General features: G+C 55.5%; 6 protein-coding genes across 6 annotated transcripts; 3 read left to right on the plus strand and 3 right to left on the minus strand.

Annotated features, from left to right (window-relative positions):
- Positions 1-1,141: 1,141 nt before the first annotated feature.
- L3040_002997 (uncharacterized protein) lies at positions 1,142-2,854 on the plus strand (the record flags this gene model as incomplete). The annotated part of the gene is made up of 3 exons (XM_066154285.1): positions 1,142-1,231; positions 1,324-1,439; positions 1,552-2,854. The coding sequence occupies 3 exons, from the start codon at positions 1,142-1,144 to the stop codon at positions 2,852-2,854; spliced, it is 1,509 nt and encodes a 502-aa protein (XP_066012265.1).
- An 893-nt stretch (positions 2,855-3,747) lies between these two features.
- L3040_002998 (uncharacterized protein) lies at positions 3,748-4,316 on the minus strand (the record flags this gene model as incomplete). The annotated part of the gene is made up of 2 exons (XM_066154287.1): positions 3,748-3,896; positions 4,145-4,316. The coding sequence occupies 2 exons, from the start codon at positions 4,314-4,316 to the stop codon at positions 3,748-3,750; spliced, it is 321 nt and encodes a 106-aa protein (XP_066012266.1).
- Positions 4,317-5,423: 1,107 nt separating this feature from the next.
- L3040_002999 (uncharacterized protein) lies at positions 5,424-6,216 on the minus strand (the record flags this gene model as incomplete). The annotated part of the gene is made up of 2 exons (XM_007296465.1): positions 5,424-5,888; positions 6,019-6,216. 2 exons carry the CDS (start codon positions 6,214-6,216, stop codon positions 5,424-5,426), a joined length of 663 nt encoding a protein of 220 aa, XP_007296527.1.
- A 908-nt stretch (positions 6,217-7,124) lies between these two features.
- Positions 7,125-7,656, plus strand: L3040_003000 (uncharacterized protein; the record flags this gene model as incomplete). The annotated part of the gene is made up of 3 exons (XM_007296466.2): positions 7,125-7,135; positions 7,199-7,544; positions 7,606-7,656. The coding sequence occupies 3 exons, from the start codon at positions 7,125-7,127 to the stop codon at positions 7,654-7,656; spliced, it is 408 nt and encodes a 135-aa protein (XP_007296528.2).
- A 2,479-nt stretch (positions 7,657-10,135) lies between these two features.
- On the minus strand, positions 10,136-10,946 carry L3040_003001 (uncharacterized protein; the record flags this gene model as incomplete). The annotated part of the gene is made up of 2 exons (XM_007296467.2): positions 10,136-10,142; positions 10,192-10,946. The coding sequence occupies 2 exons, from the start codon at positions 10,944-10,946 to the stop codon at positions 10,136-10,138; spliced, it is 762 nt and encodes a 253-aa protein (XP_007296529.2).
- A 1,925-nt stretch (positions 10,947-12,871) lies between these two features.
- L3040_003002 (uncharacterized protein) lies at positions 12,872-13,144 on the plus strand (the record flags this gene model as incomplete). The annotated part of the gene is made up of 1 exon (XM_007296468.2): positions 12,872-13,144. One exon carries the CDS (start codon positions 12,872-12,874, stop codon positions 13,142-13,144), a length of 273 nt encoding a protein of 90 aa, XP_007296530.2.
- Between the last annotated feature and the right edge of the window lie 545 nt (positions 13,145-13,689).

Here is a 13,689-nt window from a genome sequence, read left to right on the forward strand (position 1 = left end):
GTGGGTTGTAGGTTGTGGGTGGTGGATTGTGAGTTGTGGGTTGTTAGTTGTGAGTTGTGGGTTGTGGATTGTGAGTTGTGGGTTGTGAGTTGTTGGTTGTTAGTTGTGGGTTGTGGATTGTAGGTTGTGAGTTGTGGGTTGTAGGTTGTGAGTTGTTAGTTGTAGGTTGAGGATTCTGGATGGTGGATTTGGATATATGAGTGGATGGATGTATGGTAGGTGCATGGGTGAGTGGGTGGGTTGGTTGGTTGTGGGTGGATAGAAGGGGTGAGTGGGTGGGTTGGTTGGTTGTGGGTGGGTGGATAGAAGGTTGGATGAGTGGGTGGATGGGTTGGTGGGTGGGTGGATAGGTGACAGGTGAGTGGATAGAAGGTTGGTGGGTTGATGGGTGGAAGGGTGGATGGGTTGGTTGTGGGTGGATGGGTGGGTGAATAGATGGGTGGATGGATGGGTGAATGGATGGATGGATGAACGAACAAATCAATCAATCAATCAATCAACAAACACATCAACAAACAAATCAATAAACCTGATTTCAAGCTTCCCTCTTGGCGGTTTGGCCTCTTGGCGGTTTAGTCGCTTCGGAGGGAGGCGTTGTGAGCGTGATCGTGAGCGTGATCGTGAGCGTGATCGTGAGCGTGATCGTGAGCGTGATCGTGAGCGTGATCACGTCGGGGATAAAAGGGAGAGGAAGGAGGGATCCTTGGTAGAGCATGCGGCGTTGTACGTGGCTGGCTGGTGGGTGGGTGTGTGGGTGGCCACTTGGTGGCGAGGTTGTTCCTGGCTTTACTTTCCTGGCTTTGGCTTTGCTTTGGTTTGGTTTGCTTTGGTTTGCCTTACCTTACCTTACCTTATTTTACGTTACTTTACTTTGCTTTACTTTACGTTACTTTACTTTACCTTACGTTACCTTACCTTATTTTACCTTACCTTACTGTGCTTCACGTTACCTTACCTTACATCACCCTACAAAGTGGCCGAGGAAGAGGTGAATCCGATTCAAGGTTGACGATCCCACGAGGAAGGGAATCTCTTCATTTCTGTGGCGTGTGATCAGTCAGTCTGTTCGCGAGCACGGTGGTGGTCCTGACGGGGTATGCAGTGAGACGAGAGACGAGAGACGAGAGAAGCGAAGCAAAAGATGCCACGGCCGCTGACGACGACGACGTTGCTGCTGTGTTTCATACACGGCTTCAAGGGGGATGAGGAGACGTTCTTTCGCTTTCCGGATGTGGGTTGCTTATTTTCTTATTCATTTATTCTCTTATTCGTTTATTTTTTATTCGTTTATTCAACGCTGATAGGAACGGTGTATATATACAGGCGCTGAGAGGCGCGGTGGAGGCGCAATCGCCCTCGCTGGACGTGCAGACGAGAGTGTATCCCAAGTATGAGACGCGAGGGGATCTGGCTGCCTGCGTAGAGACGTTCCGAGAGTGGTGCGTTTTGTTTCTCCTGCCCACTTCACTTCCTGCTCTAGGGCTGAAGCAGACGCCGTGCTGTAAAGAGAGAGCCGATCCGACCGGAGCTGAGCTGACGCGACAGATACAGGCTCCAAGACCAAGTCACCGACCTCGAGCAGGCCGCTGGCAACGCGAACGCCATTCTCGAGCCCTCAGTCGGCGTCGTGCTCATCGCCCACTCCATGGGCGGCTTCGTCGCCGCTGACACGCTCTTCTCCGTCCTCGACACCCGCCCCGTCTCGGCCGACCCGGCCCGGAAACTGATGTTCCCGCTCATCCACGGCATCCTCGCCTTCGACACGCCCTACAACGGCCTCTCGCGGTCCATGTTCGCCTACGGCGCCTTCGCGCAGTACCAGAACCTGAGCTCGGCGTGGAACGTCTTCGCGACGGTCTCCTCGTCGCTCGCAGCAGCCGGGACGTCGTCCGCTCTGGCGGCGACGACGCCGACCGCCCAGGCATCGTCGTGGATGCGCTGGCAGACGCTGGCAGCCCGGACGGGGACCTACGGCGCCATTGCGGCGGGCGGAGTCGCGGCGTACACCCACCGCGACGCGATCCGCGACTCGCTCTCCAAGATCCGCAAGGAGGATCTGAACCCGTACAACATCCGCTACCGCGACGGCGTGTCGCGCGGCCTGACGTACGTCAGCCGCGAGAGCATCGGCGAGGGCTTCGCGTGGATGGCGGGCCACCTGAAGTTCGTCGGGGCGCTGATGAAGCCGGCGCAGCTGGCGACGCGGCTGGAGCGGCTGAGCCAGCTGGACGGCGTCGGCGTCGCGGATCTGTACACGTCGCTGGGCGCGAACGGGGCCTGGAGCGGGGGGTACCTGGTGCCGAAGCGGACCTTCTGCGCGGTGCCCGCGGCGGCGGGCGATCAGGGCGATCGCGACGATGGCGCCCCGCCGGGCACGAACCCGAGGGCGGATCCGAATCGACATCGGCCGCCGCTCCTGTTCCGGGAGCTGGCCAACGGGAACGCCACGTCGGAGATCGAGGCCCACTGTGGCATGTTCCGGCCGGAGCGGAACGCGGCGTACGCGGAGATGGTGGAGGTCGCGGCGGCGCTGGTGGGCGGCTGGGCGGCGATCGATCCGCGGGAGGTCAGGGACGAGTACCGACCTACGCGGGAGCAGCTGACGCGGAGTCGCTCCGAGGGTCAGCTGTGGGACGACGATGGCACGATGTTGGGTCGTCCGCGGAGTCCTTCTGTGGGCAGCGGTGTCTCGGAAGATGAGGCCCAGCTGGATGCGATCCTCCAGTGCCCCGACATGCCGCAGCAGGCGGACGGTGGCGTGGACGAGGACGCCTTCCTGCAGAGGGCTGCGGGCGTGCCGTTGCCGCCGCCGATGGACGCAGAGGTATCGGGAATTGCACACGGGGACTGTTGAGCTGGCCGGGGGGGGCGGGGGGTGTTTCAGACCACCGCTCCTAACTAACTATGCAACGGATGCGGAGGCGCCGCCCTCCGTTCTACGTCTGATTTCGGCGGTAGATAAGTCGTGAAGCGAGACGATCAAATGCGAGTCTCCCATGTTAATCTTGATAGTTTTGACAGCAATGGGAGATGAACCGTGTCCGCGTGGCGGGAGTCTAGTGATTATTCATTTTATCTTTATCTCATTATGTAATTGATTTTATCTATCTTATTATGTAGATGTAAAGAGAGAGAGAGAGGGGCAGAGGCAGACAGATGTCTCCCATGCTGTTTGTTTGTTTGTTTGTTGGTTGGTTGAAGGGCTGGCTATACTAGCACGGCTCTTTGACTGATTGACTGACTGACTGACTGACTGGTGGTGGTGGTGGTGGTGGTGGTGGTGTGTACTATCGTTTCGGCGATAGATAGGTCGGTCGGTCGGTCGGCCAGGCAGGCAAGCAGGCAAGTAGGAAAGCGGAAATAGGGTCTTGGCGAGAGTTTGTATTGTAGTGTGTTGTGAGTATTAAGAGCATGGCGTGGCATAGCGTAGCATACATACATAGCATACCGGTAGCATACAAAGCAAAGCATAGCATAGCATAGCAAAGCCTAGCAAAGCCTAGCATAGCATACAAAGCAAAAACCAACGAATCAACCAAACAACAAAATCGTACCATGACATGTCACGTCTGTCATGTACCCGCCCGTACCGCGGAAGTCAAAGTCACATCCACATCCACATCCAGATTCAAACCCAGATTCAAACCTAACAATCTTTATAATCATCTCTTCCCCCTCCCTATTACCAATCTCAACGGCTCAACGACTCAACGACTCAACGGCTCAACGACTCAACGACTCAACGACTCAACGGCTCAAAAGCCCCTTGTCAACCACCCTGCCGACACCGGCCCCGACGGCCCCCTCGGCGAAGACGTTGCCTGCCGCTTCGCCCACGGCGTGCTGGATGCCGTCGACGTCTTTGTTGCCGCTTACTTCGGTGCGGGAAAGGGAGTCTGGATGTGGAGGCGGGGAGGGGGTTAGTGGTTTGTTTGTGGTTTTTGGTTTTTGGTTTTTGGTTTTTGGTTTTTGGTTTTTGGTTTTTGGTTTTTGGTTTTTGGTTTTTGGTTTTTGGTTTTTGGTGGTTTGTTTATGGTTTGTTTGTAGGGGGGTTGCTTAGGGGGGGATGGAGGAGAGAGGAGAGAGGTTTGGGGAGGGGGAGGGGGAAAGAGGAAGGGCGATGCATCTATCTATCTACACGCACCTTTAATCCCGTACGAGGTCCGGTTCTCGCCAAAGTACTTTAGGTAGGTGTCTTCGATCCAGCGCATCGCCATCTCGTAGTAGGTGTCGGGGGCTTTCTTGCTTGGGTTCGGGTTCGGGTTCGGGTGCAGGTTCAGGTTGGGGAGCTGTTGGGCGGAGGAGGAGGAGGACATTTTTGGGGGTTCTGGTTCTTTGGGTTGGGTTTGGCGTGGGTTTGTCTGTTGTTTTTTTACTTTTGCTTGGTGGGGTTCTTGGGTTCGTGGGTGAGGATATGTGTGTGAGTATATGTGTATGTATGTATGTATATATGTATATATATGTATGTGTGAAAACGGATCTGCTAGGCTAGAGCTGACCTGAACCCAGAGCTGGAAGTTCGCCGCTTGAATCAACACTGGCTCTGGGAGACAGGTACTTTCTCTCTCTCTCTCTCACTTACACACACACACCCCCCCCCCTCTCTCTCTCTCTCACTCACCCGCACATCTTCCTAGCTATTCATCCCAAAACAGGTTTCGTTTTCGACAGCAAAGCAGCTGCGAACTTGACCCGTCAGAAAAGGTTAGTCGAACTACCTAGTGACACCTGCGCGCGTGGCAGGATGATGATGATGACCGATGATGACCGATGATGTGGCTGAAGCTGTCAGGTGGAGGGGAGGGGATCATCAGTGGAGTCAAGAAGAGAAGCAAGTCGTCGACGCGCGGACTTCCAGACTGGATGGACGCCAAGCAGCAGCCTATTCCTGTTCCCGGGGGGGGGGGGGGGGGGGGGGGGGGGTATCTTGGAGAGATGAGATCGGGTCTGTAACCCAGGGAGGGTTTTTTTTTTTCTTCTCTTCGGTGCCATGCTTCGATCTTGTGCGTGGGCGGCGGGGAGTGGTGGCTCGTGACCAGGCGGTTGCTGCAGGGGGGCTCTTGCTACGTACCGGGTTTATTCCCGAAACTGGGTTTTTCTTTTCTTTTTCTTTTCTTTTCTTTTCTGGAGCTACCGGAGGAAGGGTACTGCTTGGTTTGGAGAAGCAGGCCCGCGGGGCGAGTTATGCCTATCGCGGTAGTAGCTTGTTTGTATAGTGAGACCTCGGTCGGGAACCCGCCTTTGTTTACTTTTTCTCGGTAACGGGGGTTGGGGAAGGGGGAAGTTCAACAAGAGGCTGTTCGCTCCGTTGCAAACAGCGCACACCGAACGGACAGCTTTCTACGGTCTAGATTGAGATGCCCACCTCACTACAAGCGTGTCTGGGGCGGGCGAAGAGGAAATCTTCGCGCGAGCCGAGATGTTCATTTCAGGATACTATCCCCCTTCTGCATCCGCAGCTCCTTCCTCGTCAGCTCCACCTCCATGATCCTCCGCGTCAGCGGTACCTTCCCCTCCAGCCCGTCGTCGTCGACGTCGAAGTACAGCGCCCAGACGCCCGCCTCCTCTTCCACGACGGTGAAGCCCTCCCAGCCATCAAAGGTCAGCCGCCGGTCGATGGGCGTGACGTTCCACGGCCCGGTGTAGTTCCCCTCGGCGTCGACCTTCAGCCCGTACTTGATCTCGTAGGTGTCGCGGTCCACGTAGATCCAGTTCAGCTGCGGCGGGTCGTCCGCGACGGTCGAGACGTAGCCCTCGCCCTTGCGCCCCCAGCTGCTGCCGGGGTACCCGAAGAAATAGCCTGCCAGCTGGTGACCCTGCGACGCGACCGTGTCGCTGCCGTTCTTGGGCAGGAATTTGGACTTGGGATTCACGTTTGTGACGTAGAGCTGGGGTGGTTAGCTGCTGCTGCTGCTGCCATCAGAGATCTGGGAGGGAGGGCGAGATGCCGCGGAGGGGATTGAGATGCGATGCGATGCGATGCGATCCGCCTGGCTGGGGCTACATGGGAACGCCTACTTTGTTATTGCGCAAGACGACTGTGCCGCCGTGGATATCGCGGCTCTTCCGCGAGGGGTCGTTGCATGTTACGTAGAGGTTGGCCTTCCGGCCTCGGTGCGCTTCTTTCGCGTTTTGTTTCTGGCCTTGCCGAACGGCTTCGGTGGTGCCGATGATGGCAGGGCACGCCGCGATCGAAGTGAGTATCCCGAGAGGCATTTTCGAGTTACTTTTGGGTCGCTCCGGTGTGAGTCTGGCGTGAGTCTGATGTTTGTATCTTTGTTCCTCAAAAAGATTTCGCTTGGCTTCCAGGTGCCTGTGAAAGAAAACGGTGACTTCTCAAGGTGGATGATGGTATCTGTCCCAGCTCCATCTACGGAGACCAGCTATTTCTGTCATTGGAATCACTGGGACGAATATAAGTTGAACTCCCGACGGTTGTGTCGGATACTTACAAGGACGTAACACAATTGAGCACTTGACTTACATCATACTGGAGAATACCAGGCCAGCTGTACTGTATCAACAAGCCGACATCGTCTTTACTCAGGAGCCTCATATTACCCCAAGCGGTTAGCCTCATACAGAGCTACCCGGCAATGGGTATAGAAAGGGGGCGAAAGCTTTTGTTTCAAGGATTCGAAGCTTTCGGATCGTCGTCAGCCCCACATATCTATGGGTCCATGATGACGGTTTGCGCGATTGCACCCACCATCTCGATGTATGACGTCCAACGAACAGGGAAGATTGACCCGGCCGTCCTGTGATTTGATGGAGAACTCCAGATCGGCTGGCTCCTCGTCTGGAGCAGTCCGGGGGTTCTCGGAAAACTTGATTTTTCAGATCTGGCTGATTCGCCTTGCAGCTTCATACCGGATCCACAGATGCCTGGGAGCTATGTCATGGCCATCGAAAGATGCGTTGTCGTCATGCCACTCCAGGCTTTGGGATTGTTGACATCTCTATAAGTATAGACTAGAACTGTGAAGATCAGTCACCCATCAAACCGTCCAAGCTCAGTTCGAGATTCAACCGCATCCACCTCCGCCACCACAGCAAAGATTCATTTCCCCCCCACCCCACCCGAATCTCGTTGCCCGTCTCCTGTGCGCAAAACACAATCCACAATGTCAGACCAGTATGTTCACTCCCGAGCGTCCTCTCTCCCGCGCCGCTCGTGCTAACCATCCACCCGTGACAGAGAGAAGCAACAGACCCTCGAGGAGGACTACGCGTCCGAGTCCGACGAGGGACAGCCAGAGGAGCAAGAGCAACAAGTCGTGCAGCCGACACCCAAGCAAGGGACACGCACGATGCAGCGAGCACCGCGCCAGCAACCACAACCGCAACAGCCATTCCAACAGCAGCTGCAGCAGCAACAGCTGCCCCAGCAGCAACAGATCATCCCGGCCGAGGACCGCGTCACGGGCAACATGGGCGGCCGGTCGGGCGCGATCCGCGAGTCCCGCATCAAGGACCGGCCGCAGCCGAAGGAGGAGCGAGACAGCAGCCTGAAGATCAAGATCGAGCTGGATCTGGAAGTCGAGGTAGATCTCTATGCCCGTGTGAAGGGAGATGTGACCATTGGTCTGATGTAACCCCGTGTAGGTTGATCTATACGCGCGCGTCAAGGGAGATGTGACCATCGGCTTACTGTGAGAAGCTACGCCTCTTGAAATTTTTTTGAATTTTGAAAAAGAAAGAAAAGAGAGATTGTACTTTTTTTTTCTTTCCTCTTCGGGACGTCGTTCTGATTCTCGAGGGTGTGCAGGAGATGAAATGCGAATGCGAATGCGTTGCGATGCGATGAGCTCTGAAGTGTGACGATGATGATGACATGTGCAAACGGCGTTGGGAGAGAAAAGGGGTACGAGGCGTTCCTTCGATTTGTACATTGCATCTTGTGTACTTGTAGCGAATAGATTTGTCGGTCTCAGACCAGACGGTATCTTCTTCGCTCCCGATTCTCCTGGTCCTCCTGTGAATGAGTGACCATACCGTAAGTACCGCCGTGGGAAGATCCCATACGCCCGGAGATATATACCTACCCTACAGTATACCAATCTCCGTGATTCGTCGGATTGTTGACTCGCTTAGCCGCAGCCAGTCAACACCGACGCCCATTCTCGTATAAGCGGGCCTCACATCTAGCCAACTACCTACCTACCTACCTACCTACATACAGCAGCAGCAGCAGCAGCAGCAAATCGACGCCCGACGACTCCCACGATGGACCCCGCCAGCCATCCATCCATCCGCGTCGTGATCTCATTCCATCTTCCCCGCTCCCCCAACTCCGGGGTGGGTGGGTGGAGAGGCGGCCACCTCCGAACGTTGTTTCTCTTCTCCCGAGGAGATTAGCGAGCTGCGGCGTCTCGCTTCCCGCAAGCCGGCCCTGCGAGCTCGGAAACGGACGGCCCGCTGCCTTTTTTATTATTTTATTTTTTATTTTATTTTATTTATTTTCTATTTTTTTTTTTTTTTTGACAGCTTGGCAGAACCCGCCGTGCCGGGTGGGCTGTTTCGCTTGTGATGTTCGCAGCCGCCGACGACGAAGAAGAAAGTGCGTGCGTGCGTGCGTGTCCTGCGGGCCTGCTGGCTCCTCTCGGCCGCGTGGCTCGCTGTATCTGTATCTGTATCTGTATCTGTATTTGTATGACTCCCATCCTGTCCCTCTCTCTTTCTCCTTCTTTCCCGCCGTCGCGGTACGGTACTTACTGGTATGGTATGGTATAGTATAGTATAGTATAGTACTAGGTAACAAGATTGTTTGACAATCGTTTCCACCGTCCAACCCCTGCTAAGCTACCGCTACCGGTACCGGTACCGGTACCGGTACTGTCCTGTAGCGCCGCCTTCATCTGCATGCAGTCCGCACCGTCAGAGACGCACGACGGGATCGGGCGAGCATTGTTCCAAGGTTGGCCTAGGTCCTTATGTACCGGCCTGCTTTTATACAGTACGGTAGTACGGGACGGAGTAGGTACCGGTACTTGTACTTAGTTTAGTTTTGACTCCAAGACGATTCTGGGCGCTTGCTTCGCGGGGGGAGGGAACGGCGCTGGGAAATGGGGTTTTCACGGCCCCCCTGCACCCCCACCCCCCTGACTAAGTCCCGTTGTCGCCCAGACATCAACCTGAGTCAGACAGTACGTACGTACTACGTACGTATCGGTATAAGTACGGTAGCCAAAAGACAGGTTCGAGATCGGCACGCATCCCAACTTTCCTGTACTGTACTGTACTGTACTGTACTGTACTGGTCTACTTTCTGTGCAGCCGCGCAGTCCCATGCGCTGACGTCGTGGCCCATGTTCAGCCGCCCGGGCGGCGCAACGGGGAAAGTGACTGTTTCTACTGTAGGTCGCGTCCCGGCCTGGGGCCTTAGGGTGGAGTTCGCATGGCGCTACCTACCTACCTACCTACCTACCTACTCACTGTATTTGTACTGTACTGTACGGTACCGGTACCGGTACTGTACTTGTAAGCTCCGCTGGGGCTGAGTGGCGGAAGCGGGGCCGTGCGCGGAAAGGAGGACGGACCACCACCCGCGGATGCGGAAAGGGGAACGAACTACCGGTCACTCACGGCAGCTACTACGTAGCTGCCCTTGCTCGGCCGATCGGTGCTGAGGGATGTCGGTCGGCCCGGGAAGGAAGACAGAGAGCGAGCGTCCGTGCACAACCGGCTGGGCTCTCAAACTGCAGAACTCGTGCATTTATGTGATGTTGGTGAGTAAGGTAGGTATAGGTAGGTAGTGGTAGATGCCGCCTGTTGCGTCATTTGACCCCGTGCATTGCTATCCAATTTTTAATTTTTTTTTTTTTTTTTTTTTTTTTTTTTTTTTGGCGCTGGCTCACGAACCCGCGGCCCCCTCTTGCATCCGTCAGATCGGCGCCAGCGATCGAAATACGGTACCTACCTTAGTGATCCCTAGAATCCCGGCCTTCAGACGGCTGCATCTTTGCAATTCCTGGGGTATCTATCATCCATCGCCAGGGGCCGGTCGCTGCCCCTCGCTCCGCCTCGACTGAGAGCCCAATATATATATATATATATATATATAGATAGATAGATATAGATAGATATAAAACCCAGAGAACGTCTCTCAAGCCTGCCTCCCACACATGTCCCTCATTCACTCCCTGCGAAGCCGTCAGTAGAAAGCCTTTGCCAGAGCCCAGACCGACCTACAAAAACGTGACCGTCACATCGCCTTGTATCTTCGCCTTCAAGAAAACCTCCACCATCAAGTTGAGATCCAACCGTATCGACATCGGTTTGCCCGCGCCGCCCGCCCCGGGGGCCTCGCGCGCCTTCTTTCCCCCCTTCCTGGTTTTCGAGCCGTCATCTTCCGTTTCCGCCTCGTTACCATCACCCTCCTCACCACCACCCTCCTCCTCCTCCTCCCCCTCCTCCTCCTTCGCGTTGCGCTGCACCTCCCTCTTCTTCTCTCGCCCCTTCGTCGCCTGCGCTTGCGCCTGCGACTTCTTCCTCGACGACGGCCTTCGTATGCTCACCGGCCTCCTCCCGCCGCCCGTCGCCTTCCGGATGTTGAAGGCGCGGATGCCCGTGTCGAACGGCTCCTCGGCCGGCGCCTTCTGGACCGCCGCTCTCCGCTCTTTCAGCACCGCGGGCGCGCCCTTTCCCGCGCAGTACGGGCAAGGGACCGCCGGCTCGGGGTCCTGCCCTGCGTCTCCGTCTCCGTCTCCGTCTCCGTCTCCATCTTCTTCTCCTTCTTCTTCTTCATCCTCATCGTCGTCGTTCTCCGGCGAGCAGCCCTGCAGCAGTTCCAGCTCCTCGGCCGTGGTATCGGTACTCGACGTCTTGCGCCCGCCCCGCTGGTACTTCCGTCCCTTCTCTGCGCCCTCGGACGCGTCCGATGCGATGTCCGAGTAGTCGTCCGTCGACTTCGTTTCCGGCGCCGGCGATGGCAGAGGGTTGTCCATTGGTGGGAAAGCTGACAACGAGCGGAGGGTCGGCGGATGGGATGTATACGCCAGAGTGAGGCCGGAGAGAACAGTGGGAAAAAGATTGCGGACGGGGCGACGGCGCACCTGCGCTGCTGACGAAGTCCCACAGATGGACCTTGTTGTGCTCGGTTCCGCTTGCTTCTCGCTAAGCGAGTCGACCGACTCCCCCCCTTTTGTTTTTTGGCAGGGGCGGGCCACAGCGAATAGAAGGTGATTCTCCAGACCATCCCGGCCGAATCCCGCTCTTTTCGGGGGGCTGTTTTACCGACTAACCAATATTAGTTCCTCTCCATCTCGTCCTCATACGTAGCTCCGCTGTGCACAATACTAGGAAGCATCGATCAGGCGGAGACGTCAGCCACACCTCGACACCATAGCCGAAAAAAAGAAAAAGAAAAATAAAAAGGAAAAAGGAAAAAGGAAAAAGAAAAAAGAAAAAAAAAGTTCCAAGTCCGTCCCCGAGCCCCACGTTTCAGAAGCCAGCGGGAAAAACAAAAACCTGCAGCACCCAAGACAAACAAACAAAACATGTGGCTGACCCTCGAGGGTTTTCGGGCGTTCGCCGGTACGTACCGTAGGATGTAAAGCCCACCCACCCACTTTCCACGCACGCCCTGGCTGATCCTCGACCCACACACATACGGCACACACCCTGAGCTGAGTAAACAAATGACGTTACTCACGAGTAACCTCTCCGCATCCCAGTACCGTCGTGTGAGCGACACCCCCGAGAGCGGCGTATACTCTGACGCGTAGCGAGCGACTCGTCGAGGATTCCGTGCATGGATGGCGCTCCGTCCCTAATGCCTAATGCGGTATCATCACTGGCTTTGCTCATACCGGTAGTACTAGTACGTAGTATGGAGAGGGGCATTCAAGGCCGTGGTCCGAAAGAGCTCTGCTCCATGCTCTATGCCACGCAAACCCTTTGAGGCTTAATCGGATTTTCCACGACGTACTACCTCCCCTACTCCCCTACTCCCGAACCTCACAGCGTAGAGTTCCAACATGCACGACACCACCTTTTCCAAAAATCTTGTTTTTTCTTTTCTTTTCTTTTCTTTTTTTTTTTCTTTCTTCTTCTCTTCTTTTTTCTTTCTTTCTTTTTTTTGTGGCCAAAAAAGATCTGCAACACAGAAGGCGGGCGCGGCAAGATCTCTCGATCGTGGCTGGGAAGGCCAAACCGGTGACCGTGATCTTCTGATGGAAAAACCGGTTTTCCGCCGCTCGGGTCTGGTCTGGTCGGGTCTGGTCTGGTCTGCGTGGCTCACCTGGTCTTCGGCATGTTATTCTTGGTTAGCGGATAGGATCGGGAGGACGTGTACCTATCGCTCGTGGATTTCAACGACAGGACTGGCGAGACGAGGGGGGGGGTGGAAGGGTGATTGGAATACGGATGTCATGAGGCGTGCTGATCGGGGGATGGGGGTTGCGTGCTTCTTAGGTGGCGAGGAGAGAGGTGGATGGATGGATGGATGGATCCCTCTGCGTGACCATCGATTGCCACTGTATGTATGTAGCTATACCCTGATTCCTGATCAAGCAGACGACTGAAATCTGGATATGCCATGCCATGCCATGCCATGCCATGCCATATCAGCTCCCTCTCCCCATCCCAGCCTCCTCTCTATAAAAACAGAGGAAACAACCTACCCATCTCAAGCCACAGCTACAGCTACAGACAGCTACAGCTACAGCACTCAATCTATCCCACAACCCCTCCCTCTTCAATCTTCCCCACCCCCCAAAAACACACACACACACACACACACACACACACACATACACCAACAAGCAAACCAAACCAAACCAAACCAAACCAAACCAAACCACTCTCATCACATCACATCACATCACTTCCCCAAACTCAAACTCCCACCCAAACCCAAACCCACACCACCATGGCCGGCCTCCTAGGAAACCTCACCGGCGCGCTGGACAACACCCTCACCGGCGGCGACCCAGCCCAGGGCCAAGGCGGCCTCCTCGGCGCGGCCACGGGCACCGTCACCAAGACGGTGGACAGCGCCGGGAACGCGGTGACCAAGACGGTGGACGGCGCCGGGAACGTGGTGGGGCAGACGACGAACGGGGTGGCGAACACGGCCGGGGGGGCGGCGAAGGGGGCGGGGGGCTTGCTGGGGGGGGTGACGGGGGGAAGTAGTAGTAGATAGGGGATGGGGAAGTAGATAGGGGATGGGGAAGTAGATAGGGGATGGGGATAGGGAGGGAAGAAGTCCGGGGCGTTGGGATTGGGGATCGGGGATGGTGTTGTGTTGTGTTGTGTTGTGTTGTTCGTGGGAATTGGGTGGTGATGAGGTGTGATGATGATGATGGAGGATGGATGGATGGATGGATATATCCGTAGCGCGTTGATCGTGATCGTATGTATGGATGTATGTATGTATGTATGTACCTATGTATGTATGTATGTACGTATCTGTGATGATTATCCACCAAATCCATACCTGCTACTTACTCATGCTCGCTCAACGGCCCCAAAAGACCTACCTACCTTGCTTATCCTTGACTAACAGCACAACATAGGTCTAGAATCGCGCGTAAATGCGACTTAGAAACCTACCTATAGATGGATACCGATGAAGATAGATGATTAACACATCAGAGAGAGGATCCCCTGATGTGTACGAAATAAAGCCCCCCGCCCTCTCCCTCTGAAAAAAAACGTCCATCAACATTTTGCTTATGGTTAATAGAG

This window comes from Drepanopeziza brunnea (assembly GCF_022702325.1).
Source record: "Drepanopeziza brunnea f. sp. 'multigermtubi' strain 214-2 chromosome Unknown ctg4, whole genome shotgun sequence".
Classification (NCBI taxonomy): domain Eukaryota; kingdom Fungi; phylum Ascomycota; class Leotiomycetes; order Helotiales; family Drepanopezizaceae; genus Drepanopeziza; species Drepanopeziza brunnea.